The sequence below is a fragment of the Bombyx mori genome, chromosome 3 (assembly GCF_030269925.1).
Source record: "Bombyx mori chromosome 3, ASM3026992v2".
NCBI classification, from domain to species: Eukaryota; Metazoa; Arthropoda; class Insecta; order Lepidoptera; family Bombycidae; genus Bombyx; species Bombyx mori.
Window position 1 is genome coordinate 7,374,714 of NC_085109.1, and position 26,427 is coordinate 7,401,140.

The 26,427-nt window shown below is 37.2% G+C and overlaps 3 protein-coding genes across 7 annotated transcripts in view; all 3 read left to right on the forward strand.

The window, feature by feature from the left end:
- Positions 1-8,375, forward strand: part of LOC101740251 (sialin) — a 38,591-nt gene extending 30,216 nt beyond the window's left edge. For 2 of the 5 annotated variants that reach the window (XM_021351677.3, XM_062675622.1), the window contains exons 2-7: positions 856-982; positions 1,617-1,710; positions 2,685-2,927; positions 3,008-3,313; positions 3,592-4,113; positions 4,207-4,543. In XM_021351677.3, coding sequence (XP_021207352.2) covers positions 856-982; positions 1,617-1,710; positions 2,685-2,927; positions 3,008-3,313; positions 3,592-4,113; positions 4,207-4,440 — 1,526 coding nt within the window. In that variant the 3' untranslated portion in view covers positions 4,441-4,543. Of the gene's footprint in view, positions 1-394; positions 553-573; positions 716-855; positions 983-1,616; positions 1,711-2,684; positions 2,928-3,007; positions 3,314-3,591; positions 4,114-4,206; positions 4,544-7,520 lie in introns of those variants that run through there. The other 3 variants (XR_009976417.1, XM_062675617.1, XM_062675612.1) reach the window with 3 other exon arrangements.
- Positions 8,376-8,582: 207 nt separating this feature from the next.
- LOC110386162 (uncharacterized) lies at positions 8,583-13,495 on the forward strand. Its single transcript, XM_062675746.1, has 4 exons — positions 8,583-8,727; positions 8,813-8,965; positions 9,221-9,327; positions 13,313-13,495. The coding sequence occupies exons 1-4, from the start codon at positions 8,701-8,703 to the stop codon at positions 13,398-13,400; spliced, it is 375 nt and encodes a 124-aa protein (XP_062531730.1). The 5' UTR covers positions 8,583-8,700; the 3' UTR covers positions 13,401-13,495.
- A 1,222-nt stretch (positions 13,496-14,717) lies between these two features.
- Positions 14,718-23,918, forward strand: LOC101740113 (arginyl-tRNA--protein transferase 1). Its single transcript, XM_004931736.5, has 8 exons — positions 14,718-15,128; positions 16,444-16,570; positions 16,730-16,974; positions 18,402-18,479; positions 18,555-18,745; positions 19,014-19,175; positions 19,903-20,084; positions 22,511-23,918. Exons 1-8 carry the CDS (start codon positions 15,041-15,043, stop codon positions 22,914-22,916), a joined length of 1,479 nt encoding a protein of 492 aa, XP_004931793.1. The 5' UTR covers positions 14,718-15,040; the 3' UTR covers positions 22,917-23,918.
- The last annotated feature ends 2,509 nt before the right edge of the window (positions 23,919-26,427 follow it).

Here is a 26,427-nt window from a genome sequence, read left to right on the forward strand (position 1 = left end):
TTATATAAATTTATTTATTTTAGTTTCTCTCTTTTTTTTTTATTGCTTAGGTTTGTGGACGAGCTCACAGCCCACCTGGTGTTAAGTAGTTACTGGAGCCCATAGACATCTACAACGTAAATGCGCCACACACCTTGAGATATAAGTTCTAAGGTCTCAGTATAGTTACAACAGCTCTCTACCCCTTAGTAAATTAGATGTCAGAGATTAAGAAATAAATACAACAAAAAATAAAAGTTCAGAGCAAGCACAGATGTTGATCATAGGGTGTTTAGCTTTGTTATCGGTTTCGGCCTACATCTGATTGGGTAGGACGAATTACGTGAGTTTATTAAAAACTATATGAAAAAGTATTTATTCCATTAACAGAGTACTCATAAAATTGAAGTAATTAATCATTGATTTTGACTTTTTAACGAGATTTTTCACTGTAACCATTAAATGTCAAATAATATAAATAAAAGAAAATAAATAACAAATATATTATTTTAAAGGCAAAATGAAAATATTTAAAAATGAAATATAATTCAAAGAAAAAAACAACTTTGAAAGGTTACAATTTCTTTAGTACTTCTTGTATATTTTTTGGAAAGTGTCCATTGAAATATGGTTCAATAAATGTGTCAACTTCAGTGCTTATACCTGATTTGCCAGCAAAGATTTAGATTTGGTTTTTGCGTATTTGGTAGTAAAGCAGGTCAATCTGCAAAATTATGTGGGTATTTCAATATTTACCATTCATAATACTTATCATTATCATTCATTATCATTATTAAATATCTGTATTCGTTAGATACATACTTCAAAAATTGTACACAAATATAAAATTCATACTCGTACTTGACTTGTTTTCAGATGTGATCCCAGCGAGGCTCAATCTGTGGGTGATGTTATTCACGAGTTGCTGGGTGGCGTACATGTTGCGTGTGAACATAAGCCTCAATCTAATTGCCATGGTGCCTCAAACGTCACACAATTCTTCGTGAGTAACTTTTGGATTCTTAACATTGATGTCTAATGCTAATGAAACAATATTCATTGTGACCGATGGTAAATCCATCGTATTCTTGATGCACAGATTTCAGCAAGTGGGTTATTTGAAATTCGACCATCGAAATGGACGCACTTATCAAAGGCTAGGTGTGTGTCACTATTGTACTGTTTACCATATTTTATATTACAACATCATCGGTTGGTCGAAATTTTTAATATATTTTTTTCTTTTTTATTTCATATTATGTTTTCCTTTTTCGTGTTAAATGTTTTTGGTTTGGAATGTTTTGATTGTTTGGTTGTGAATCAAACAGTATTTCAAAAGGGAGGGTCAACAGTATTTCATACTTATTTTACTCATTATATTAAAACTGGATTTCACAAATAAATGTGGAAGCTTCATCTACGCTGCTAGGGTACATACATTGAGCTTAATGTAAAACTTGTTAGTTTATAAATAGAACGAGTGCTTATGAAACAGGATTCTCTTTTATTTAATTAGATCTGTGAGCGTCTTAATCGGTTTTCAAACTGGAACGTTAAGTGATAAAATTTCTCATTGTTTCTTCGGTATTCATCAGAGTTTTTGTTTTCTCTACAACTAATCTGTTTGTTTTAATTAGTTCGACATCACAATGCGGAGCTAAAGACGACGTGGTCAGGAACACTAGTTTGCAGCACGTAGACATAGCTGATGTTAGAGAGGTGCCCAGACAGGTGATTGAAATTATTTTATCTAAATGAACACTAATTTAAACCATACGAATTACTCTTAGGATAAATCATGATTAATTTTAAACTTCACCGTAAACATCTGCAATAACTTTACTTAGCTGCAACTTCGAATGAATAATGAATCCACATGCATTAATCGCGACAATACAAGTTGTACGATTTTGGACTGTGAATTATTTAACGACCTTATATTCGTTATCAGGGTTATATTTTTCATGTTTGTTAAATATTTTATATTTTGTTGTTTTGTGTGGTACGTTTACTAAAGCTAAAGATTTAAAATTAAACCAGCCACACACACCCACATACATATATGTGTAAGTATATGTAAAGGCACGAAATTTTTGACGGCAATAATTTTTTTTTGGTGCTCGTCACGCAATTTTAATTGTTATGGTAAATGAATCAACTGTCTTGTATGTTCACACGACAATAAGATACAATGAGGTGTTATCTACCAGACTTATCGCTCAATACCAATTTTGATTAGAATATCGATTTTATAATATTATGTTCTCTAATCTGCGAGATAAAAATTTTTCCTTGGCAAATGCTGCTTTAAAGTACAACAATATTAACAGCACATGAGCACAACAATAATGAAAACTTTAGTCGCATATCGCCGATCTTTACCGTTTATTTTTCTTGACTTAAAAGTGCAAAGAATTTAAATCTAATAACAGGCTTAATAATTTATTTTACTTTATACTTACTTTTATTTACTTTATAGTTGAAATGCTAGAGAATTATTTAGAGTAAAGCTATATGCATCGTTAAATATTGTTAATTGTAACAAAGTAAACATTTATATTATTTCTTGCAATAACAAAATATGCACAATTAAAATGATGTGAGGGTATTTAAACGCAAATAAATATCAAAAACGAAAGTTTACAAAATTGTTGAAGTTGCTGTGAAATTTTAATTTTGTGTTTCTAATAAACTTCTATTTGTAGGTTCCAGGAGGTGCATCTTTTGATTGGACCGCTGATCAACAAGCACTTATCCTTGGCTCATACTTTTGGTGCTACCCGCTGACATCTTTGGCTGGAGGAATGGCTGCTGAGCGATGGGGTCCTCGATTAGTAGTCTTCGTGACTTCACTAGCAAGCGCAGTGCTAACTGCATTGAGTCCTGTGGCTTCATCCTGGAATTATCTGGCACTAGTTGTTATTAGGTTCTTCCTGGGATTTGCTTCAGTCAGTTTTTTGTTTTTATATACAATATTTATTTAGTATCGTCTTCCGATCCCTAATAAGTTCTCCTTTTTCGATTTCAGGGATTCATATATCCAGCCCTTCATGTGTTGGTAGCCCGGTGGGCTCCACCTGCGGAAAAAGGGAAGTTTGTTAGTGCCACGATGGGCGGTACATTAGGGACAGTTGTTACTTGGTCTTTGACTGGACCTCTCATAGAAAAGTTCGGCTGGGAGTCAGCGTTTTATGTGCCAGCCGCATTAACATTTGTTTGGTGCTTTTTCTGGTGGTACTTAGTTGCCGATACACCCTCAGAGCATCCAAGGATATCGGTAAAAGAGAAGAATTATATTTTAGATGCTCTAGGAGACAAGGTTAAAAAGTCAAAGGTATTTACTTTGATATTTGCTTTAACACTTTAAATGGATCGCACTTATGTGTCAGATTCGATGTTATGGTAATGAAATTGTTTAAAATTTATTGAAGATATTCGTACCGTCATAGGTACTTGTAATAGTATTTATGTACAGCAGGTAATTCTAGTTTTTAAATAAACTTAATGACGAATGTAATTTGGCTGTACATATTTTCTTGTAGTTAAAAAAATCTACTTTTCTTAAATTTTTTAAATAAATATAATTAACAATAATATTTATATTATTTTCAGGGCCTGCCGCCTTTTAAGAGCATTGTCAAGTCATTTCCCTTTCTGGCTATGATAGTTTTGCATTATGGAAACCTATGGGGATTGTACTTTATAATGACTGTTGGTCCAAAATTTGTGGCAAGCGTTTTAGGATTTGAATTATCAGCCGCGGGCGTAATATCCGCTTTACCATATCTCGCTAGGCTGGTGATGGCAACAATTTTTGGCTTTATTGGAGATTTTATATTAGCACGAAAATTAATGACAACGACGGTTATTCGAAAATTCTTCTGTCTTTTTTCACATATTTTGCCTGGATTATTGTTGCTCTGCTTGATTTATGCCGGATGTTCAACAACCCTATCAGTGGCTTTAATAACTATGTCAATGGGCTTCAACGGAGCTGCTACGTTAACAAATTTACAAAATCACCAAGACTTAGCTCCAAGTTATGCTGGAACTTTATATGGAATTGCTAATTGTATCGGTAGCACGGCTGGGTTTTTTACACCTATGATAACTGCATATTTCACAAGGAACGGAGTAAGTTGTTTTTTTTTATAGACAAACTGTAGAAATTATTTAAACTAAAAAAAATTTGGACGTTATTTAAAATCATTTCTATTTTTATTTCAGAACGGCTTCGAACAATGGAGACCAGTCTTTTATATAGGGGCGTCAGTATATGTTGTTTCTGCCGTATTTTTTATCTTCTTCGGCACCGGTAACATTCAAGATTGGAATTTTGCGGAAAATACAAAGGAAAATAAAGACGATAAAAACAACGACTTAAAAGAAATGAACGGGATAACGACACGAACCGGTGATGCCAAAGATGCGAAAGATACTCCTTTAAGCGTAATCTCATAAGGTGTGAGTTTTGTAACAATGTAATAGCATCACTAGATACAGTATCGTAACAAGTTCGAAAAAGGAAAAGGGTTTTGTCGGCGACTCCCCATTCCACATTTAATGTGGATTTCAGCAATGTAAGGGGTCTACATAGCAACCTCGACGCCGTACACCACCATCTTGAGACGGCGCAGCCTGCCCTTCTTTTTCTGACGGAGACGCAGATATCTGCTCCGGATGATACTTCGTACCTTGAATACCCCGGCTACGTATTGGAGCACAACTTCCTGCGTAAAGCCGGGGTGTGTGTATTCGTCCGGGCTGATGTCTGTTGTCGCCGTCTACGAAGTCTCGAACAACGGGACCTGTCCCTCTTGTGGCTGCGCGTAGATCACGGGGGCTGTACCCGAGTCTACGCGTGCCTGTACAGGTCCCACAGCAGTGATGCAGGTTCAGCTCTGATAGAGCATGTGCAAGAGGGGACTAACCGCGTGCTTGAGCAGTACCCATCTGCGGAGGTGGTGGTTCTTGGAGACTTTAACGCTCATCACCAAGAGTGGTTGGGGTCCAGAACCACTGACCTCCCGGGTCGGACTGCCTACGATTTCGCCTTGGCCTACGGCCTCTCCCAGCTGGTGACACAGCCCACCCGTGTCCCAGATATTGAGGGGCACGAGCCTTCTCTGTTGGACCTTCTGCTGACCACTGATCCAGCCGGATACAGTGTGGTGGTCGACGCTCCACTTGGATCGTCTGATCACTGCCTTATCCGTGCTGCCACACCACTCTCTCGTCCTAGTCGTCGAACGACGACCAGGTATCGAAGAGTTTGGCAGTATTTGTCAGCAGATTGGGATGGATTGCGTGAGTTTTACGCATCCTACCCATGGGGGCGGGTCTGCTTTTCCTCTGCTGATCCTGACGTCTGTGCGGACCGTCTTAAAGACGTGGTGCTCCAGGGGATGGAATTGTTTATTCCCTCCTCTGAAGTGCCCGTTGGGGGTCGCAGCAGACCCTGGTATAACAATGCCAGCAGGGATGCTGCACACCTCAAGCGGTCCGCATACGTTGCATGGGATGATGCTAGGAGACGTCGGGATCCTAACATCTCAGAGGAAAGGCGGAAATATAACGCCGCTTCCAGGTCCTACAAGAAGGTTATTGCCAGGGCGAAATCGGAGCACGTTGCTAGAATTGGCGAGCGACTGAAGAGCTATCCCTCTGGGAGCCGTGCTTTTTGGTCGCTCGCCAAAGCTGCAGAAGGTAACTTTTGCAGGTCTAGTCTCCCACCACTACGCAAGTCCGATGACAGTCTGGCCCATAGTGCGAAAGAGAAGGCTGACCTTCTGGTCAAACTCTTCGCCTCGAACTCGACTGTGGACGACGGGGGTGCCACACCACCGAACATCCTCCGGTGTGATAGTTCCCTGCCGGAGATCTGCTTTACACAGTGTGCAGTCAGGCGGGAACTCCGACTCCTGGACGTCCATAAGTCGAGCGGGCCAGACGGCATCCCTGCAGTGGTTCTGAAAACGTGCGCCCCTGAGCTGACGCCTGCGCTAACGCGTTTGTATCGCCTCTCTTATTGCGCTAACAGGGTTCCGTCTTCATGGAAGACTGCCCACGTTCACCCTATCCCCAAGAAGGGTGACCGGTCGGACCCATCGAGCTACAGGCCTATCGCGATAACTTCCTTGCTTTCCAAGGTGATGGAGCGAATAATTAATATACAACTCCTGAAGTATCTGGAGGATCGCCAGCTGATCAGTGACCGACAGTATGGTTTCCGTCACGGTCGCTCAGCTGGCGATCTTCTTGTATACCTTACTCACAGGTGGGCTGAAGCCTTGGAGAGCAAGGGCGAGGCTCTTGCTGTGAGCCTTGATATTGCGAAGGCCTTCGACAGGGTCTGGCATAGGGCACTTCTGTCGAAGCTACCATCTTACGGAATCCCCGAGGGTCTCTGCAAGTGGATCGCTAGCTTTTTGGATGGGCGGAGCATCACGGTCGTTGTAGACGGTGACTGTTCTGATACCATGACCATTAACGCTGGCGTTCCACAAGGTTCGGTGCTCTCCCCCACGCTTTTCATCCTGTATATCAATGACATGCTGTCTATTGATGGCATGCATTGCTATGCGGATGACAGCACGGGGGATGCGCGATATATCGGCCATCAGAGTCTCTCTCGGAGCGTGGTGCAAGAGAGACGATCAAAGCTTGTGTCTGAAGTGGAGAACTCTCTGGGGCGAGTCTCCAAATGGGGTGAATTGAACTTGGTTCAATTCAACCCGTTAAAGACACAAGTTTGCGCGTTCACTGCGAAGAAGGACCCCTTTGTCATGGCGCCGCAATTCCAAGGAGTATCCCTGCAACCTTCCGAGAGTATTGGGATACTTGGGGTCGACATTTCGAGCGATGTCCAGTTTCGGAGTCATTTGGAAGGCAAAGCCAAGTTGGCGTCCAAAATGCTGGGAGTCCTCAACAGAGCGAAGCGGTACTTCACGCCTGGACAAAGGCTTTTGCTTTATAAAGCACAAGTCCGGCCTCGCGTGGAGTACTGCTCCCATCTCTGGGCCGGGGCTCCCAAATACCAGCTTCTTCCATTTGACTCCATACAGAGGAGGGCCGTTCGGATTGTCGATAATCCCGGTCTCACGGATCGTTTGGAACCTCTGGGTCTGCGGAGGGACTTCGGTTCCCTCTGTATTTTGTACCGTATGTTCCATGGGGAGTGCTCTGAGGAATTGTTCGAGATGATACCGGCATCTCGTTTTTACCATCGCACCGCCCGCCACCGGAGTAGAGTTCATCCATACTACCTGGAGCCACTGCGGTCATCCACAGTGCGTTTCCAGAGGTCTTTTTTGCCACGTACCATCCGGCTATGGAATGAGCTCCCCTCCACGGTGTTTCCCGAGCGCTATGACATGTCCTTCTTCAAACGAGGCTTGTGGAGAGTATTAAGCGGTAGGCAGCGGCTTGGCTCTGCCCCTGGCATTGCTGAAGTCCATGGGCGACGGTAACCACTCACCATCAGGTGGGCCGTATGCTCGTCTGCCTACAAGGGCAATAAAAAAAAAAAAAAAAAAAAAAAATCTTCAAGGGCTAAGCATGTATATTTGCGATGTCGTAAATAGTGGATGATGTAGAAATGTTTAGACGGTAAGTTAAATAAATATGAAAATATCCATCCGTCCATAGCATGGTGGTAAGTTTGAAATTACTGGTATTAATTAATGACATTATTTCGTATCGTGTGGTTTATTATTTAATATAATAAATTAGGTGTACTAATGAAATATTCGGCTAGTAAATTTTAATTTAAACATAATAAAAATGTTAGGCGCGTACCTTATTACTGTTATCTGTGATTTGTTAGTGATAAAATGGAAACCCTCTTGGAAGAGACAGGGATACAACATTCATTGTTTATTTTTGACCATTTGTTTTAGTATAAGTAAATTTGCATTTGTTTATTAAGATTTTGTATGTTATTTTTGTTTTTAAAGGTGCCTTTTAAAATTTGCATTGAAAGCTTAGAAATTACATTAATTGGCTAATATCATCAAATTTGTGTGCGTTTGAATTAACGTATGATTGTCATCGTCATCAGCCCACAATCATACACTGTTAGATCTCTACCAATCCACATCATTGAGCCCGGTCGCTAATAATTAATTGCTAACGTATAATTGCACCTAAAGCATCTCAATAATTTTAACGTATAACTATGTAAATTTCTTTAAGTATTTAAATCAAAATGACTTCACCAGTGGCTTCCTTGAAGGAGAAGACATTCCTTCTCAAATTATAAATAGATAATATTGACTATGTGGTTTATTATAATATGATTTATCGTTTAGAAATAATTTATGTGTCTAGATTACCATTTAATTTTATTGATTTCATTGTATGTGAAGTGCTGATCGTTAAATAAATCTTTAAATATATTAATTTGTTTTCGTTCTTTGCCTCTTTTATAAATCAGACAAAAGCAAAGCAGACTGAAGTGTGATACGGTTAACTTCTGAATCTTTTGAATTTGTATGTATTAAAATATCTAATTATAAAGAATAATAAAGAAAAAAAAATCTAATTCATGTAGGTATATCATCTAAAAAATAAAATATTAAAAAAGCTATAAAAATCAAATACCTATACAAAATTTGATTTAAAAAAGTCTAAATATGTTTGAATTTAAGTTAATTGATGATTTAATCATTATGGCTATGGCTTGTATTATGAAGTTTAGTGCAATTGGGACCAAATCAAAGAATGTTTCGAATTCAGATTCGTGTAGTTGTAAGTGAAATTATTTCTGTGTGCTCTTGAATTGTATTACGTGATAAGTAGTCAAAATATTTTTATTGCATTTTGAATGTTTTAGGTCGCCGTGATGATATTTTGCGGTTATTTTTTTATTTACGTCATACGTTACAATATTAGTGTGCACATCGTTGACATGATCCAGGTTTCTAAAAGAGAAGGTGGTAATAATTACAGTAGTTTAATTATTGGGAGGCAAAATCGAAAATCGGGAGTAAGTAAAACTCACGCTGCTTATTATTAAAACATGTCTATTTGTTATAAATTTTTGCTCAATATTTTTTCTGTTTAATGAAATTTGTAATTTTAGTGTTTATTGAAAAACATGCATCAGATTATGATGATCAGTCGTGGATTGTGTCCGAATAACAATCATTAAAGTCTACTTCAAATGATTGTAGGAGTTATTGTTTTATGAAAAGTTCCACAAAACATGATAATATTAACAAATAATGTTTATAATACACAGGTCATAGACATGATGAATTGGGATGATATGAAAATGGCTGTGATTTTTTCTGCCTACCATATTGGTTATTGCATTTGCTTTCCAATCTTCCATAACCTTGGAGATAGGCAAGTTCACGTTTATGATAGAATAATTGATACAAATAGATAATTATCATTAGTAATTTGTTTTTAAGACATTTTAGCTGTTTACTAAGTGTGTATATTAGTTCTCTTTTTTGTTTTGATAGATATTTTAATTTTAACTACATATCAAATTACTGAATAAAAAACACTAAACACTATTTTAATGAATTATTACTGGGTACTGTAAACTGGCAATGTTAAATATACGTACTTAATATTATACAAGTAAATGTGAAATTGTGTTTGTTTGTTTGTTTATTAGGCTTTCATATCTCAATTATTCAACGGATCACCCTTAAAAATACTTATAATTCTTTTATATTTTTAGAAGAAACTGTATTTTTCAGTACCAGTACCATTCTTATACTATATTGACGCAAAGATGCGCCTAACACTAATACTGGTTTTTAGTTAAATTATTATGAGTTCCACTCACACGAGAACATATTTTTGTAGACTTGGACCCAAATGGGTAGTTGTAATAGCTGGGCTATCATCGGGAGTGTTAAGTTGTCTCACTCCTGCTTCAGCATACTATGACTTTTGGGCTTTATTTGTCGTCAGGACGATTGAAGGATTTTGTTCTGTTAGTATAGTGTTTGCATTCATGATTTTTTATTGTCACTTAACACCGAAGAAGATACTTGTTTTCTAGGGCGCTATGCAACCAAGCATGGTTCAAGTGCTAAGGCATTGGGTGCCTCCGACCGAAAGGAATAATTTTTTGTGGGCTCATTGCGGTGAGATATTCTGAAATTTGGTTTTGGCGATATTATATTATTAAGTCCTATTATTTAATTACGTTTTCAAATAGGTGTTACTACGGGAACCTGTTTCACGTTTTTAATGTGCGCTGCAATACAATACTATTCTCGATGGCCTGTTGGTTTTTACATCGTAGGCGGACTCCAAGTACTTTGGGCAATGTTATGGATGTTGCTAGTTACTAACAACCCAAGAAATCATTGGTGCATCACAAATGAAGAGCTGGAATATTTAACTAATACAATTGGGAATATTTTTACAATAAAGGTTGAATAATATTTGATTTTCTTCAAAAATTCATATCATTTCAATAGTACAGTAATTGTTCACTGTCCTTCCTCAATCTCTTTTCAGTTGAGTAACTCTCACACTCCTTGGAAATTAATATTAAAATCTGTTCCTTTTTGGGCACTGTGCATTCTTAACTTTGGTTATTCGTGGAACATTACAGCTTTATGCATTCACGGACCATTATACTACTCTGAGGTGTTAAAATACAATATTTATAAGGTTAGTGAGTTACTTAGTTATAAGAATTGAAAGTACTGAAAAATATGTGTTATATAATGATTAAAATAATTTTAATTAATTACAAGAGATAAGCTCTATGGATTTATATTCTAAATTACTTATAAAAACCGACTTTGGCTGAATTTAGTCGACTGAATTCAGAAGCAAATTTAGAAGCTTCTGATTACACTGTTCTAAATTCAGTTACTGAATCAATTGTCAGTTTAAGCGCGACGAAGTAAGACGTGTCGTGTGCGTAAGAGGATGGCTCTAGTATTGTCTAGACAACAACAAAAATTTTGTTTTTTTTGTTTTTGTTTTTTGTTTCAATTTCTCAAAATAAAAAAAAATAAAAACAAGAATATCGATGAAGAAATATTTATTGCTGTGCGGAATGTTAGCAAATATGAACATTATGAGTGATTTAGAACCAGCAGACTTCAAAAATTATCTATAAATGGATTCGATCTCGTTTGACCTAATATTAAACCTTGTGACACAGTTTATTCAAAAGCAGGATACTATCCTACGATAGTCTATTATATAACTATTACATATCTAATTCTACGATAGTATAAGTCCAAAAGAAAGATTGGTTGTAACATTAAGATTTTAAAATTTAGTTCTTCAATATCCCAACCCCTGATGACAAAAACTATCTCTGAAACATGTCGGGCTATTTACAAATGTCTGGCACATTAAATAAAGGCGACCGAAATTAATACTTTTTATTCGGAAGCAAAAAACAAACAAACGTCCTTACACACGGAGAGCTATGGGACGACTGAATGGAACCATTCAGTAACTAAATGCGATTACACCTTCCTAAATGCGTTTCTAATTAGGCTTCTAAATGATTCAGTCAGCCAGAAACCATCCTTGCTACTGCATTCAGTAGACTAACTTACTTAATGCTATTACACTTGACTGAATATAGTAGCGACTGAATTCAGTCGTCTGATTTCAGCCAAGTGTAATAAGCCTATAATTGGAATCCTGAATTTTCCAGCATAATTAATTCAAATGTGCACCCTGTCAACATAAGACAAAGTGTATAATGGTAAAATTTAGTAATTCATAGTAGCTGTTGGTATTTGGTTAAGAGAGAAAACTCTTCTCTTTATTCTTTAGGCCGCAGCGTTAACTGCACTGCCATTCTTTCTACGCCTAGTTTTCGGAGCGACTACTATTCAATGTTTCTATCGCTATAAGTTAACTGATTACTATAAAAAAAGAAAGCACCTTAGGAAATACTTCATAGTTTTGTGTAAGTAGTTTATTATAAGTAAACATTTCACCAATGTTCAATCACCCGTTTGCAATATCTTACTGGCATATTTAGATGTACGATCCGAACTCATAGGACATTGCGACTTGATAGCTTAATTTTTTTAAACGATCATTTGACTCTGGTTTGCTTATATAATCCGCAATACCTACCCATCGAAATAAAAACAGCAGTGAATATTTTGTTGCCTGTGAACTTTAATTTTCCAGCGCACATTATCCCAGGACTATTGGTGTCGTCATCTTGGCTATTTTCTATTTATCCAGGACCAATTCTATTGACTGTAGCTGTGGCTTTAACTGGAGCTGGAATGGATGTAACATTAGATTTATGCTATGTAAGACAGGAATGACAATTTATTTTCGATAGGTAGTAAAAAAAACGGATTTCTGATGGGTTTTAATTATAGGATCTCACGCCAAATTATTGGAATTCAATAATGACGATAATCAAAATAATTGGGAATACTTCAGGGATTATAGAACCTCTATGTGTGGGGCATGTTACTCATGTATATGAAGTATGTGTATATTATTTCTCTTTCCTTCATAAAAGTAAATAGGTTCGGTAGTGCATTTCAGTTGACTGAGACCGATTGATTTTACTTTGAATAATTATTCAGGCGGCTGTCACTTGACATCGCTTGGATCTAACCCTCTTAAAAATAGCTAGGGCCAGGCTAGGAGTCTTGAATGAAGAAATTAATCTATAATAATTTATAAGGTCGGTTTATAAGTCTGAATGGATTGTAGGAAAGTTAAGTTATAAAAAATGTGAAGATAATTCCGAATACTACTGGGTAATGGGATTTTAAGTTCTCGGAGCTCCCCTCCTGATATCCCGTTTTAATGAAAAATTCAAATGATCCGATGATATCCACAGATCATAAAATATTAATTAGTAGTAGTAGTAGTAGTAGTAGTAGTCGCTAGTTTATTCTTTGTAATCTGATTTAATACTTAATTCTACGAGGATTGTGTAGGTGTAGGTGTAGGTTTTCCATATATTCCAGAATACTGCACTTCGGTGGAAAAATATTTGGTGTTCACATGCACTCGTATTATTGCTAAGTGGCATATTTTACTTAGTATGGGGCAAAACAGAAACCCAAGCATGGAATTTCAGCAGTCATACTCAGAGGTATTTAATAAAAAAAAACCTTTGTTGCCTTTGACATAGTAATAAGTAAAAAGGTTTTTTGAATGAGGGATTACTGGTGGCCCGGACATTTATGCAACTCTTCAATTTTAAGTATAAAAACTTCATTTTTTATAGTTAGTTAAATAGCAAAATCTAAAAACCTCATAAAAAAGTATTGCTTACTATATTGCTACATGAACATGTTGGACCAAAAGGCTTATTGCAAGAAAACTTTAAAATTATTTAAATTTAACTAATTTTTAGAAATCACCCAAAGAGTATTGTTAGAACGAATCCGTCGACTATGTCTAATATCACCGAAGTGGAGGAAGACGAGATAGCGAATACGTAAAGGAATAATTTCTGAAAAAAAGGAAGAAAATGCTAAGTATTAGTATAGTGTACTGTTGGAAAAAAAATTTGATGTCAATAAAACCGTGAGTTCTTGTTCATGTTTTTTCTTTCCAAATTTGTCTATTTTAAGCAGAATAAGCTGAGCATCTATCTATTTGTCTATCAATCAATTGACCTAACTAGAATATTTTAAATAATAGCAGTTTTATTGGTTTCTTATTAAGCTGTGGGCTAGCCAAGAAGGGGTAGGGACACTGGTTCTTTTTATGTTTTGTACTATATGTTCCAGATACTCTAAATAATTATTCGAGTTGATGCCGTCACCTCCTTTTTACTAGCATATTGTCCTCCATTGGAGCAGAGTTGATCCCTACTACCTGGAAGCTGGAAGTTATGTGCTCTACTGAATTGTTTGAGTTTCCTAAGCACTGTGGCTTGTTCTTCAATATATTCAATTTCTTATTTAAACAAGATTTGGAAACAGTCCTTTCCGGTAAACAGCGGCCTGATTTTAGCTCTGGTATTTCTAGCGTTCATGGCTGACGGTAAAACTCACAATTTTTTTCCTACCTATTCGCTGATAGCCTAGGGGTTAATCCACTCTTCTTCCTCTTCTTCCCTGGAGGCGTCGGATTCCAACATAATCCATTCTGCTACCCCCTCGATCAGGTCCGTAAACGGATTCCTCAGCGTTAAAAAAAGGGGGGCTATTCCAGCTACGCCCGGACGGGCCTGTTTGCTATAGACGCCAAAAAAGCCTAAGTGGCAAGAAAAATGACCGAAATATATAGGCTAGTGCTACGAACTTAATGTAATCTAAAACGCTTTACTACCAGTAGAGATATAATTAGTTTTAGTTATTAAGTTCGTTTTAGTTTTTAGTTTAGTACAGTTATTTATTTATTTTTTATCTATAGAGTTACCATTATTAACAGTCTAACCTAAAAAATAACTGAATAAAGAAATAAAACAAGGTTATAATCGCGTAATATCTGTGAAACGCACAATTTCACGATAATAGAACAAAATGTTGTTTCAAAATAAACAACTTTATTTCATTTTGCTCCATATAATTTTTCATGAAAGAGAATAGAACATACAAAAAAAGACTCGGCTATATGGTATGATACCATCGCCTTTCCACTTGAAAAAATGGAACTACTACTACTACTCTGTGGATGATGTATTTATTAACAGTTCTCAAATTATTAAGTGTATAGTTTATGATCAATAGAACAGACAAGGCTGTATGAGCTCAGATCCCCTTGCCTTTCCTAATAAAGAAAAATTGTACCAAAAAAAAACTGTGGATGACAATTGACACTGACGCATAGAGCTATGTCTCAAATATATTAAGTGTATAATCTATGGCTATATGCACCAACGTCATGGGCTCTTGAAATGTTGTAATTAATTTCATAAAAACCATTCCTATTTTATTGTAACAACTAACATTATTTTAGACTTGTAGTCATTGAAATTTACATAACAGTGTGCATTACTTACTTCGATACATCAAGCCAAGAAAAAAATCCAGATTTGTTTGAATTGCAATAGTAATGACAATAAAAATATTTTTGCATAATTAATTATTATTTATTGAACCTTAACCATTGTCAAAAATATACAAAAAGTACAATGTTACGAAGTATTGTGGAATATTATGCAGAACACGAAAGATATAAATGTGGATACTGTAAAAACCTTGATACTAATTATAGTCATGGTAAGTTTTTAAGCAGTTTTATTTCTGGAATTGGTTACGTATTTCTATCCAATTAAAACTGTACTTTTTAAAAAGAAAATTAATCTATTTAAGTCATTTTAAATCAGATATTGTAGACAAATAAGACAAAGAAAATTTTCTGACTCAATTATTGCTCCTAAGTGCTTAAATAAAAATATAAATTGTACTCCAATCATATATTCCATAGTAGTACAATAATGTAATACTTTTTACACAAAGAAAATGGTCACGAACTTGATGAGTGGCATGCATGGTGCCTAGTCAATGTAGTGTGTTATCATTAAACAGATGTACAGCGGATTTCACTACTTACATACATATGATTGAATTTGAAATTAATAGATAAAATATCAGCCTATTAACATGCATACAATATAATTAATACCCATTTTATAAGTTTACATTAATACACATTGTATAGTAACCGGCAAACTTCTTGAGCAAATGACCTTGACTGCGCAGAACCGAATTTTAGATCACTTTGGTGGTGAGGGTGAGGCGCGACGGCAGGGGAAATTGTATCGAGCGCGTTATTGGTAGATCAGTCGAACCTTGCGTCCCGCACCGCGCCCTCTTTCCGCTTGCTCCCAAAAGTACGCTTGCGTACAGTGAAAAGTCTATCGTTATTAATTGTTAAGTTATTTGTTATAATTGCTTGTTGACTTTGTTGCCATTTCTATATGTTGAGTGTTTGTTGATTTTTTATAAAAAATACACTATGCCGTGACAAACTGGTGTAGTAATCAAAAGAAAGGGTAGAAAAATTGTGTACGACGTATATTGCTTCATTATAAAACAGGAGAAGGATGATGATGGTCAAGATTATGATAACGAAAAAAAAATTACAAGTACCAGCTTCGCTTCAACTGAACGAAGACCTGGCAACAGCTCTAGTTTTGACTTAATAGAAGGAATATCTATTTTACCCCAAGATTAAATTATTACAATTAACCTATATTTTTTGTTGATGTTTTAATAAATATATAAATAAATACATAATATGTTGATTTTAATAATTTAATAGCATTATGACGCAGAGTAAATAATGTTTTTGCACGTGAGTGTACCATGCGCAAACTTACCCCCACTACGTCGACAAATGCTCAAGAAGTTTGCCGGCTATTATAGTAGAAATTGTATATTGATGAAAAGTAATAAAACATAAATCAGCAATTTCTGAAAATCTTTCCTGTGTCACTGTATGCTGGGAATTCTTAAGTTAAATTAGGTGTGCAAAAAATTTATTTTTTAAAATTTTAATTTAAATCAATTTAATATTGTTTTTTTTTTTAAGGTCTGTGGACACATTCATTAACTGCACAGGATTATCAAGATCTCATTGACAGGGGTTGGAGAAGATCTGGAAAATATTGCTATAAACCCACATTGAATATTACTTGCTGCCCAATGTATACTATAAGGTATATATGATTTTCAATTAGATTTTTAAAACAACCTTGCTTTACATCTATTTATTTATGTAAATCAATATTTTATAATTTTGTGCATTTCTACTTTATTGGGGTCTGATATTTATCTATAATAAAAAATAATATGTATATGAATAAAAATAATTTTAGATGCCAAGCACTAAAATTCAAAGCTACGAAATCCCAAAAGAAGATACTGAAGAAGTTCAACAAGCATCTCTTAGGACAAAACGAAAGTCACAGGAAGATGTCTACATGCAGTTCAAGTTCAGAAACATTGAATGAAACTTGTCAGAATGGAGCAGAACAGTTTATGCTGTGCACCAGAGATCATACTAAAATAAATGTAGATGATATTAAATTTATTGATGAGGATGATAGATTTCTTGGCGATAGTAAGTTGTATTTAATTTACATGCAGTTGTGCACTCAATTAAAAAAAAGCTTTTTAATAACATGAACAAATGAATAGATTTGCATCAATTCTTATTTTATTGTGTAGATGGGCTTATAAGCTCGCAGCCCACTAGCTGTTAAGTGTAGCTGGAGCACTTAGACATCACAATGCGCATGACGCCACCCAACACAAGACATGACATCAAAGTATCTATTGTATTGCATAATGGCTGTCCTATCTTTCAAATCTGAGCACATAATTGCTTTGTGGCAGAATTAGGCTTTACTAGCCTACCCTTTTGCTGGAGTCATGGTCCAGACGGCTGGCTGATCCTTCGGCTGGTCGTAGGACCGTCGAGGCGATTCGCCCGGTCCTTGTGGATTGGGTGAATCGTGACAGAGGACGCCTCACTTTCCGGCTCACGCAGGTGCTCACTGGGCATGGTTGCTTCGGTGAGTTCCTGCACCGGATCAGAGCCGAGCCGACGGCAGAGTGCCACCATTGTGATTGCGACTTGGACACGGCAGAGCATACGCTCGTCGCCTGCCCCGCATGGGAGGGGTGGCGCCGTGTCCTCGTCGCAAAAGTAGGAAACGACTTGTCGTTGCCGAGTGTTGTGGCATCGATGCTCGGCGACGACGAGTCGTGGAAGGCGATGCTCGACTTCTGCGAGTGCACCATCTCGCAGAAGGAGGCGGCGGGGCGCGTGAGAGACGCACAATCCCGCCGCCGTCGAGCGGGGGCCAGGGAGGCGGATCTCGCCCAAGCCCTGGCCCTCTAAGTGTTTCGGGTCCCCCCTCACATGTCGGTCTGGGGACCGGCGAGGGGGGCCTAAGAAGACGACGTGCAAGCTGCTCTGCACGCGTTTTACGCAAGAGCATCCGGGTGATGGAAGGCCGGCTATCCTCGACCCACGCTGGTTCTGGTCCAGCGGGGTATTCCGTAGGATAGCTCACTCTAACCGGCGCCATCTAGGCGGGCTTCGGATAGCCTGCGGACCGAGAGGGCTGGTGGTCGTGGCGCCGACGACCGCCGGTCCGGCGTCCCGAGGGGGAGGGTGATGGGAGAGATGTGCTCCGCACTAAACGCTTCACTTCCCCCCCCCCTTTGCCTTTTCATGAGTTCTGTCTCATGCGAGGTTCGGACGTTGGTTGTTGAGCGACAGGAGGTTTTAGTCAGTTCGACTCCGACATGCCCCGCCCTCCATTCCCCAGTGGAGGGCGGAAGTCCGGCGATTTCCTCCTGACCAAAAAAAAAAATCCTACCCTTTTGAGCTTATAAAGCACCTCAATATCAGCAAATGAGCATTGGAGATTGCAGTATGGCTGTAAAATATTCAGAGAGCGCAGTATAACAGTATAATATTCAGACTATGTAATTGTGAATGCTAGAGAAGTTATTGTTTATTGATTCTTACAATTTCAGATGAGCAGCCAGTACAAAGAGGTGTACTAAAAAGTAATGAAAATACAAAAGAAACATGTAAAATTGATACAAATACAGGTAATCTAAAGAAAAAGAAAAAAACATTTTTAATACCCAACGAAACTTTAGTTGCATATAAATTTTTATTTTTAGGTAATTCTAGTCATGATCCCAACAGAGCCCCACTCAAGAAGGCAAAGTTATTAAGAAGAGAGAGAAAATTGGAAAAATTAAAACAGATGGGTATTGACACCACAACCATAAGTAATTCTAGTAAAACCAAGGAAAAACAATTAGAGGATTTCATAAATGAACTTCCAGATGATCCAAAACAAAAGTTGCAGGTACTTATGAAGTCCTTGAGTTGAATTTTGTTGTAAATGATTGATATAAGTTTTTAAATTGATATCTATTATGTTTGGATGTAATCAAACTACAACAAGCATTGTGACTCTGATTGTTTCCCACTTGAAAGATACTGATGATTCAAATATTCTTACATACACTATTTATTCATGATTATATCTATATAATATTTCTTGATATTGGTTAGAAAATATACTAAACCTGTAAAAACGAACATAACTTTCAAGATATTATATCTCTTTCTAGATAAAATTAGTAAGAACAAACCCACCGAGCCCTGAATGGCAGGCGACCTCAAAGCAGACTCACGCTGTTTACTTAAAATATCAAACTACTGTACATGATGATGAACCTGACAAATGTACTGAAAGTAAATTTCATGACTTCTTACTCAACAGTCCTTTATTGGTTTGTATACAATTTTCAAATATGTTATATTAGAGCAGAAGGCAGGGCAGAGGGTGTCAGGCCGCGCGGCAGGTCTCCAATACGCTGGACTGACCAGGCCAGGGCTACCACGGATTGCCCTCTACACGTAAGCACCAGATGTGCTGCTGGAAGCGAGTGGCGTCGGGTTGAAAAACTGATTACTGAAAGCGTGATTGCCACAACCAATCCGCTAAGACTACTGACGTAGAAGAATATCAAAGTCTTATGATTAAAGGTTTTTAATGTAATTGAAATTATAAGTGCTAGAGGATAATTGCCCGGACTTGTAGGTATAATAACCTTGTATATCTCTGCCTTAAAGGAGTAATGTTTAAACAGAATAAATTTAATAAAAACTTTACTGCCTGATGAGCTTTTGAGGTGTCCAAATTATGATCTTTTTTTTTCATTGTGAGTACATCACTGTATATATCGTTCAGAATATCATGAGTCAGGAATCTTTCAAATAGCCCTATATCTATCAAGCAACAAAAAAGATTACATATTACAGATTATGACATCAGCGCTACTAAAGTGTGGGAATGTTACGAGAGATAAATGTCTATTATAGCTTACCGTTTATCCTCACTACATTTTGTTAAATATGAAATTTGAGGTCCTTCACGTAAAAAAAACCAAAACGATTTATTTAAATAATAGTATGCAATTAAAAAAAACAATCTATTGACCCCGGGTTTTGTTTCAGGAAGAGTACAGTGCTAACGGGCCTCCCTGCGGCTACGGTTCTTTCCACCAACAGTATTGGCTTGACGGAAAGCTAATAGCCGTGGGGGTGATCGACATACTGCCGAAATGTGTTTCGTCTGTTTATTTCTTCTACGATCCAGATTATATGAATTTAACGCTCGGTACTTATGGAGCTCTGAGGTAGGCGTTGCATTTTTATAGATAAACCTGCTATTATGATTTTTATTATTTACATGGTGTTAAGTGGTCACCGGTGCCCATAGATATCAACAACGTATATACCATCACCCATCTTGAGGCATGAGTTCTAAAGTCTACGTTTTTATAGCACAGCGGTGGTCCAGCCTTCAAACCGACACCAATTATTGGTTCAGGGCAAAAATAGGCAAGGTGATACCTCCAGTAATAAATCGTGGACACTAATCGTTATTTTTTCCCATAAGTCTTAAATGTAGTATAGTTTCCAATCTTGCAAACAGAAAAAAAGGGCAATAATAGTTTGCCTTGTGGCAGGGGTGGGGGGAGGGTTGTGTTAGATGGAGGTCAGGAACCTCAGACAACCTGAACGTGCTAAAGAACTTGGCGACCGACTGTCCCTCTCAGTATTATAGATGTTGGTACAGAACAAGTTACGATAACACATAAAAAAAACATAGATCGAGCCTTTTCTGAGTCCAAATTGGACGGGCTTTTCTTTATTCCTTTACCTTATTTATCATATTCAATTAGATAACCTACTTTCACATCCAAAATTAAATCAAACTTTGTTTCGTAAATCTAAATAGGGTGTCAGAATACACAGCCAGTACACTCGAAAAACGTTTCACACGTTTCGATCCAGTCGGGTGCGAGGAGAATAAAACCTCGGCATATTGCGAGGCACGCAACAGGAAAACGATAAAAAATATTCTTCGATGCAACTTTCCTGTTATTTTGGCACGGGCCTTTAAAAAGTTTGCCAAATTTTGTGTGTTTGTGTCAAGGACACGAGCAAAACAACTCATTCTTGTTAAGGCTAAAGTTGCCTTAGTGTGCGCAGGCCCTTTTCCGCAATTGGATTTCATTAATGAGCGCTAGTTTCACTTATAAACTGGAGGGATCCAATGAGCTCTTCAACCGCTTTAGTTTTGTTTAGTGCTTAGATGAGTGGACGAGCTCACAGCCCATCTGGTGTTAAGTGGTTACTGGAGCACATAGACATCTACAACGTAAATGCACCACCCGCCTTGAGATATAAGCCCTAAGGTCTCAGTATAGTTACAACGGCTGCCCCACCCATCAAACCGAAACGCATAACTGCTTCACGGTAGAAATGGGCAGGGTGGTGATACCTACCCGTGTGGACCCACAAGAGGTTCTATCACCAGTCAAAAGTGACCACTCTTTTCTTTGCCTACCTATTGCAATTATTTTTTATAATTTTGAGGGGTTATGCTAGCTTCACCGAACATGTAGACGAGCTCAGCCTGGGAGACTTTGCTAACATTTGCCCTAAACAAGAGCAGCTATTTGCTGAATCTCCCACCGGATTTGGAATTGTTCCTTCGAACGGTACATAGTGGAACTCTGCTCTAATCGAAACAAACCTACAAATTGATCTATACTGGTCGTAGGACATATCTTCAGGTACCATCATCTTGCCCTATTCCTGGTTCAAAGTAGCCATGCGTTTCAGTTTGAAGGAAGGAATAGTCGTTACATTATACAGCTGAGACTTCGACTTTACGCTTGAAATTAGATGCCGGCGTTCACTTGTGATATAATGGATTCCGCTGACCACATCAGTGTGTTTAGTGCGAGTTTCTTAACTTTCTCGATAGCGTAAAAGTTAACCCAATTTTGTATGCAGTTGGAACAGCGCCCCTAGCGGCAAACGTAAGCAAACAGTCCCATTCCATAGAAATATGAGCTAACTTTAACGCTATCGAGACCGTTAAAAAACTCGCATTAAGCACACTGGTCGACCAGCCTGAGTGTGCTTACGTCCGTGAGCGACGGTAACCACTATCCGATGGGCCTTATGCTCGTCTACCTACGATTACATTAATTAGAAAATTGCATAAACCCTTTCTCATAATTTGAAAAAGGTCGGATGTACGATACGAAATTAAAGGATAAGACGTCTGGTGCATTCGTGTTGAGCGATGCACCGGTGTTCGAATCTCAGACGGGTATCAATTTTTCTAATGAAATACGTATTCTACAAATGTTCACGGTTCACTTCCACGGTGAAGGAATAACATCGTGTAATAAAAATCAAACCCGCAAAATTATAATTTGCGTAATTACTGGTGGTAGGACCTCTTGTGAGTCCGCGCGGATAGGTACCACCACCCTGTCTATTTCTGCCGTGAAGCAGTAATGCGTTTCGGTTTGAAGGGTGGGGTAGCTGTTGTAACTATACTGAGAACTTAGAACTTATATCTCAAGGTGTGTGGCGCATTTACGTTGTAGATGTCTATGGGTTCCAGTAACCACTTAACACCAGGTGGGCTGTGAGCTCGTCCACCTAAGCATCTAAGCAATAAAAAAAATCTGTGTGTTCTTCACGGTATACATATTACGCAATATAAGAGTTTGTACTAATTATTGCAATTTCTTTATAGGGAAATCGAGTTCACAAGGTATCTGCACTCATTATGCCCGGATATTCAATATTACTATATGGGCTTTTACATACACTCTTGTCAAAAAATGAGGTACAAAGGGAACTTTCACCCCTCAGACTTGTTGTGCCCAGAGACTTACAAGTGGTTCCCGTTGAAGGATTGTATTCCTAAGTTGGAACTATCGCCGTATTCAAGATTGGACCCCGACATAGACAGTTTAGATACAAATCATCCTACTGAAGAGGATATTAATGATATACCGGTGTGGGTCAGTGGATCCGTGATGCTCTACAAAGTATTCAGGAGAAGCCTTATCTCGCGACGAGATGACAAAAGCGAAGTCCTCGAGTACGCGCGTTTTGTTGGAGCTAAAACAGCCAAAAGTCTGATACTAGTTAGATAATTTTAACTGTTGTTCAATTTATAGTTTAATATTTGTTGATAGCTATAGGTTGAATTGTTTAATTAAACGTTTGAACTTTTAATAGAGATTTCGCTTTATAGCAAGTGTTTCTTAGTAGGATAGGACTTAAAATAATATTAATGCATTAAATTTGTTTTATTTCTTTGTTTTCTGCACTTTTTGTCACCATATTTATTAAAAAAAAAACGGTACTTATTTGGGAATTTTCGTGGTATTAGATTCATCCACTAATATCATATTATGTACTTACCCTTACTTAAATGTTTATTTATTCTACTACTGATTTTTGTCTTTGAGTTAAACATATTAAATTAATATACGTAGTGTAGCTATGCGTAGATTACCTATTATTAGATAACCTACCTCTTTGTTCGAATACCAATTTCCGTTGTATTTTTGTTAATAAATTTGGTAAATAATGGCAGTGTTCACTAACCCTAGTTTACATCGTATGTGAAGTTAAATAAAAAATAACGTGGTTTAAAACAAAATGGTATTTTCCTTACATAATTAAGACCATTACTCATTAAGAGCGTGATTTTCGTTTTTTGACGTAAATAACTCTTTTCACAATGCGTGATGCTAATGCTCATTCAAAAAATATTTTCAAAAACGCTTTTATGTCATCGGTATTACCTATCACTAATAATCTATCTCATTGTCACTTGTAAAACTGCAGAAATGCGCCGCCAGGAATTCAGGCCTCTTAATCAAAAGTCAACTGTCAAAAGATAATTTTCTTTAACAATATTTCAGTTTTACATCTATAGAAGTAAAAATGAATATTAACAGAATAATTATTAATGTCTGCGCATACAGAGGATTTTTTGTTTGTTTAAAGTAACCCGCAAACATTAACCTTTCTCGACTTATTTGTTAGAAAAATGTAATATTTAATTATATCTCTGATAAATGTAAATAATTTACTACTGTACTTATTGTAGGTACTTAATATAGAAAAAATATATAATTAAACATGTTTTCACCTGTTTCATTTTGATCAAAACAACTGTTTGTACATGATAATTCATAAATCATAATTCTGAAAAAAGAATTCACCGATAATTCCCTTTTATGTATCTGCGTAGGCCATGTTATAAGTAAATGAGAATCGGTATAGCGATTCTGGTTAATTCAACCACTGCCAAGGTTTCAATAATGGTTTCAATGCATTTTTTACGTCTACGTCACGTTAAGACGGAAGTTAGAGTTCACAGTGTTTTCTTATGTGGAGGAAGGATTACTGGTGGCCTGGAGGGCTCGCAGGTTTTACTAGGACATATGGGTGTGAACGGGCTTAGCTAGGAGCTTAGACTTGTTGTGCATGTGAGGTAGACGTAACAACTCAAGGGCAGCTGCTTCGCGAATGAATCTACTACCGGAAGTTCACAGTGTACTGTCTACGGTAGCGTCGGATGCTTCGTGACCTCATCTCTGCTTAGTGACGCTAATAAAAACAATGATGTTCATTACTGAGTAATCTTTACTAGCAAACAAAAAAGTTGGCTCGCTGTTTCAACAGTTTAGATAGATTTCTGCAAGCTGTGAAGTGAGTGAACGAGTTGTTGACCTCAATTTTTTTTGTCCATATTGCCGGTTCACAAAAAATCACATTATTGAAAAAACAAGCAATAAGCAATTTAATAAAGGCTTCGGAAGTTTCAACTCTGTGTCTATATTACTACATAGTATAAAACAAAGTCGCTTTCTCTGTCCCTATATTTGTCCCTATGTATGCTTAAATTTTTAAATCTACGCAACGGATTTTGATGCGGTTTTTTTTAATAGATAGAGTGATTGAAGGGGAAGGTTTATATGTATAATAACATCCATTCAATAGTGGAGAAATCAATAATAAATTACAGTTTCCGAAGCGAAGCGAGGGCGGGTCGCTAGTTAATATATATGGAATATATCACTGTGATAACAAATAAAGGAGACCTCGATACAGAGATAAATGCTCGGGTTAGTGCTGCTTCGGTGGCGTTTGGTAAGCTCCGGGATAAAGTGTTTCGTTCGCATGACCTTTCTCTAAACACTAAAATAAAAGTGTACATGTCAATTGTGTTGTCTAATCACTTATACTCCTCAGAAATATGGTGTTTGTATCGCAAACATATACGCGTGTTGGATAAATTTCACCTTAAATACCTCCGAGATATAATGAACATATCGTGGTCAGATCGTGTCAGGAATACGGAGCTTTAAAGAAGAGCCAGTATTGGCCGTATATTGATGACCCCTCTCGTTGGGAGTCCCAAGCACAGAATCGCTTGGTGCAGCAGGGTGTGTATGTCTTTGAAAACGACAGGAGGCGCGAACTGGACGACAGACAAAAAAACTGAAAAATAGACTGCCTTCCACCATTTTTTACAACTTCGTGGTTGGTGTTCTTACGTATAGCTTCTGTTTGCGCACGTTTAAGAACAAGATAGGCTACCATAGCCATATTAGAGCGCACGAGAGGCGCGGACATTAGCTTTAAAGTTATTAAACAGAAAATTTTGGTCGCCGTTGCCGAAACCGGCTTGGAACCATGATATCATTGTGATGTGTGAAAAAAGCAATCGTCACTGTCACAGCCGCTGTCGCGACGATTAAACTGTCAAACGAGTCGAGTGCTGCTCAAAATAAATGATAGGAACACGTTCTTTGAGCATGTTTATTAAAAAACTACTGCTGAAGTGGGCAAATTTCGGCAATGGTGTCCTGTTAGGCTAGAGGGCATGCATTGATCTATTCAATGTCTATTTTGCGTAATTTTTTTTTTATTTTTTTTTATAAAGAATTTGGCTCCAACGCCTTAGGCATTGATTTTGCCAATGTCGAAGTATTTACAAAAATGGCAGGTGCTTAGAGAGAAAAAAAAATACTAAATCTAAATACAAATAAATTTGGCCAGTTTTTCCATACGCTAATCTGTGGTTTTAAGAGCAGCACAAACAAATATATGTTAAACTAACTACTTTAGAGATAAAAATTTACACAGAATATTTACATGTTTTGAATAGACTAAAGTTAATAAGCAATTAAACTATCATTTGACGAAAACATCTGCTGTATTAAATATGTTTTCTTTATATTACACGTCTCCAAACCCTAACCAGATACGTGCTAACCATAACATTAATAATAATTAGGAGGCATTTAAATGGCATTTAGATTTGTTACTTGAAATCCAAAGAATTTTTATACCATTGGATGATTATTCTACTAGGTGTATTTTAAGTACGTTAGATACTCGATTACAATCAAGTTAACAGGTTTTCCTTGAAAGTTATCTGAAATAAATTGCGCATCACCGTGGCTTGAGAAATATTAAATATCTACATACACACGTAACTCACTGCACTTAGTGTAATATTGTTTTTTAAGAAATAATTTGTCACTGAGGTAGCTTAGCAGTTTGTAGAATGAAGACTAAACTAATTAGTTAGTTGTTTCAAAGCTATAGCGGTCTGATTGATACTGTTCGTGCCCAATTCTGTAA

What these genes read in the sequence shown, in the direction of transcription:
- LOC101740113 (XM_004931736.5), top strand. Translation starts at nt 15,041, where the DNA reads ATGTTACGAAGTATTGTGGAATATTATGCAGAACACGAAAGATATAAA. An exon ending in ATCCAAAACAAAAGTTGCAG is followed by an intron (nt 18,746 to 19,013) that starts GTACTTATGAAG and finishes ATCTCTTTCTAG; the next exon opens with ATAAAATTAGTAAGAACAAA. An exon ending in GGTACTTATGGAGCTCTGAG is followed by an intron (nt 20,085 to 22,510) that starts GTAGGCGTTGCA and finishes ATTTCTTTATAG; the next exon opens with GGAAATCGAGTTCACAAGGT.
- LOC110386162 (XM_062675746.1), top strand. Translation starts at nt 8,701, where the DNA reads ATGTTTCGAATTCAGATTCGTGTAGTT. An exon ending in GAATTCAGATTCGTGTAGTT is followed by an intron (nt 8,728 to 8,812) that starts GTAAGTGAAATT and finishes TGAATGTTTTAG; the next exon opens with GTCGCCGTGATGATATTTTG. An exon ending in GGCAAAATCGAAAATCGGGA is followed by an intron (nt 8,966 to 9,220) that starts GTAAGTAAAACT and finishes TATAATACACAG; the next exon opens with GTCATAGACATGATGAATTG.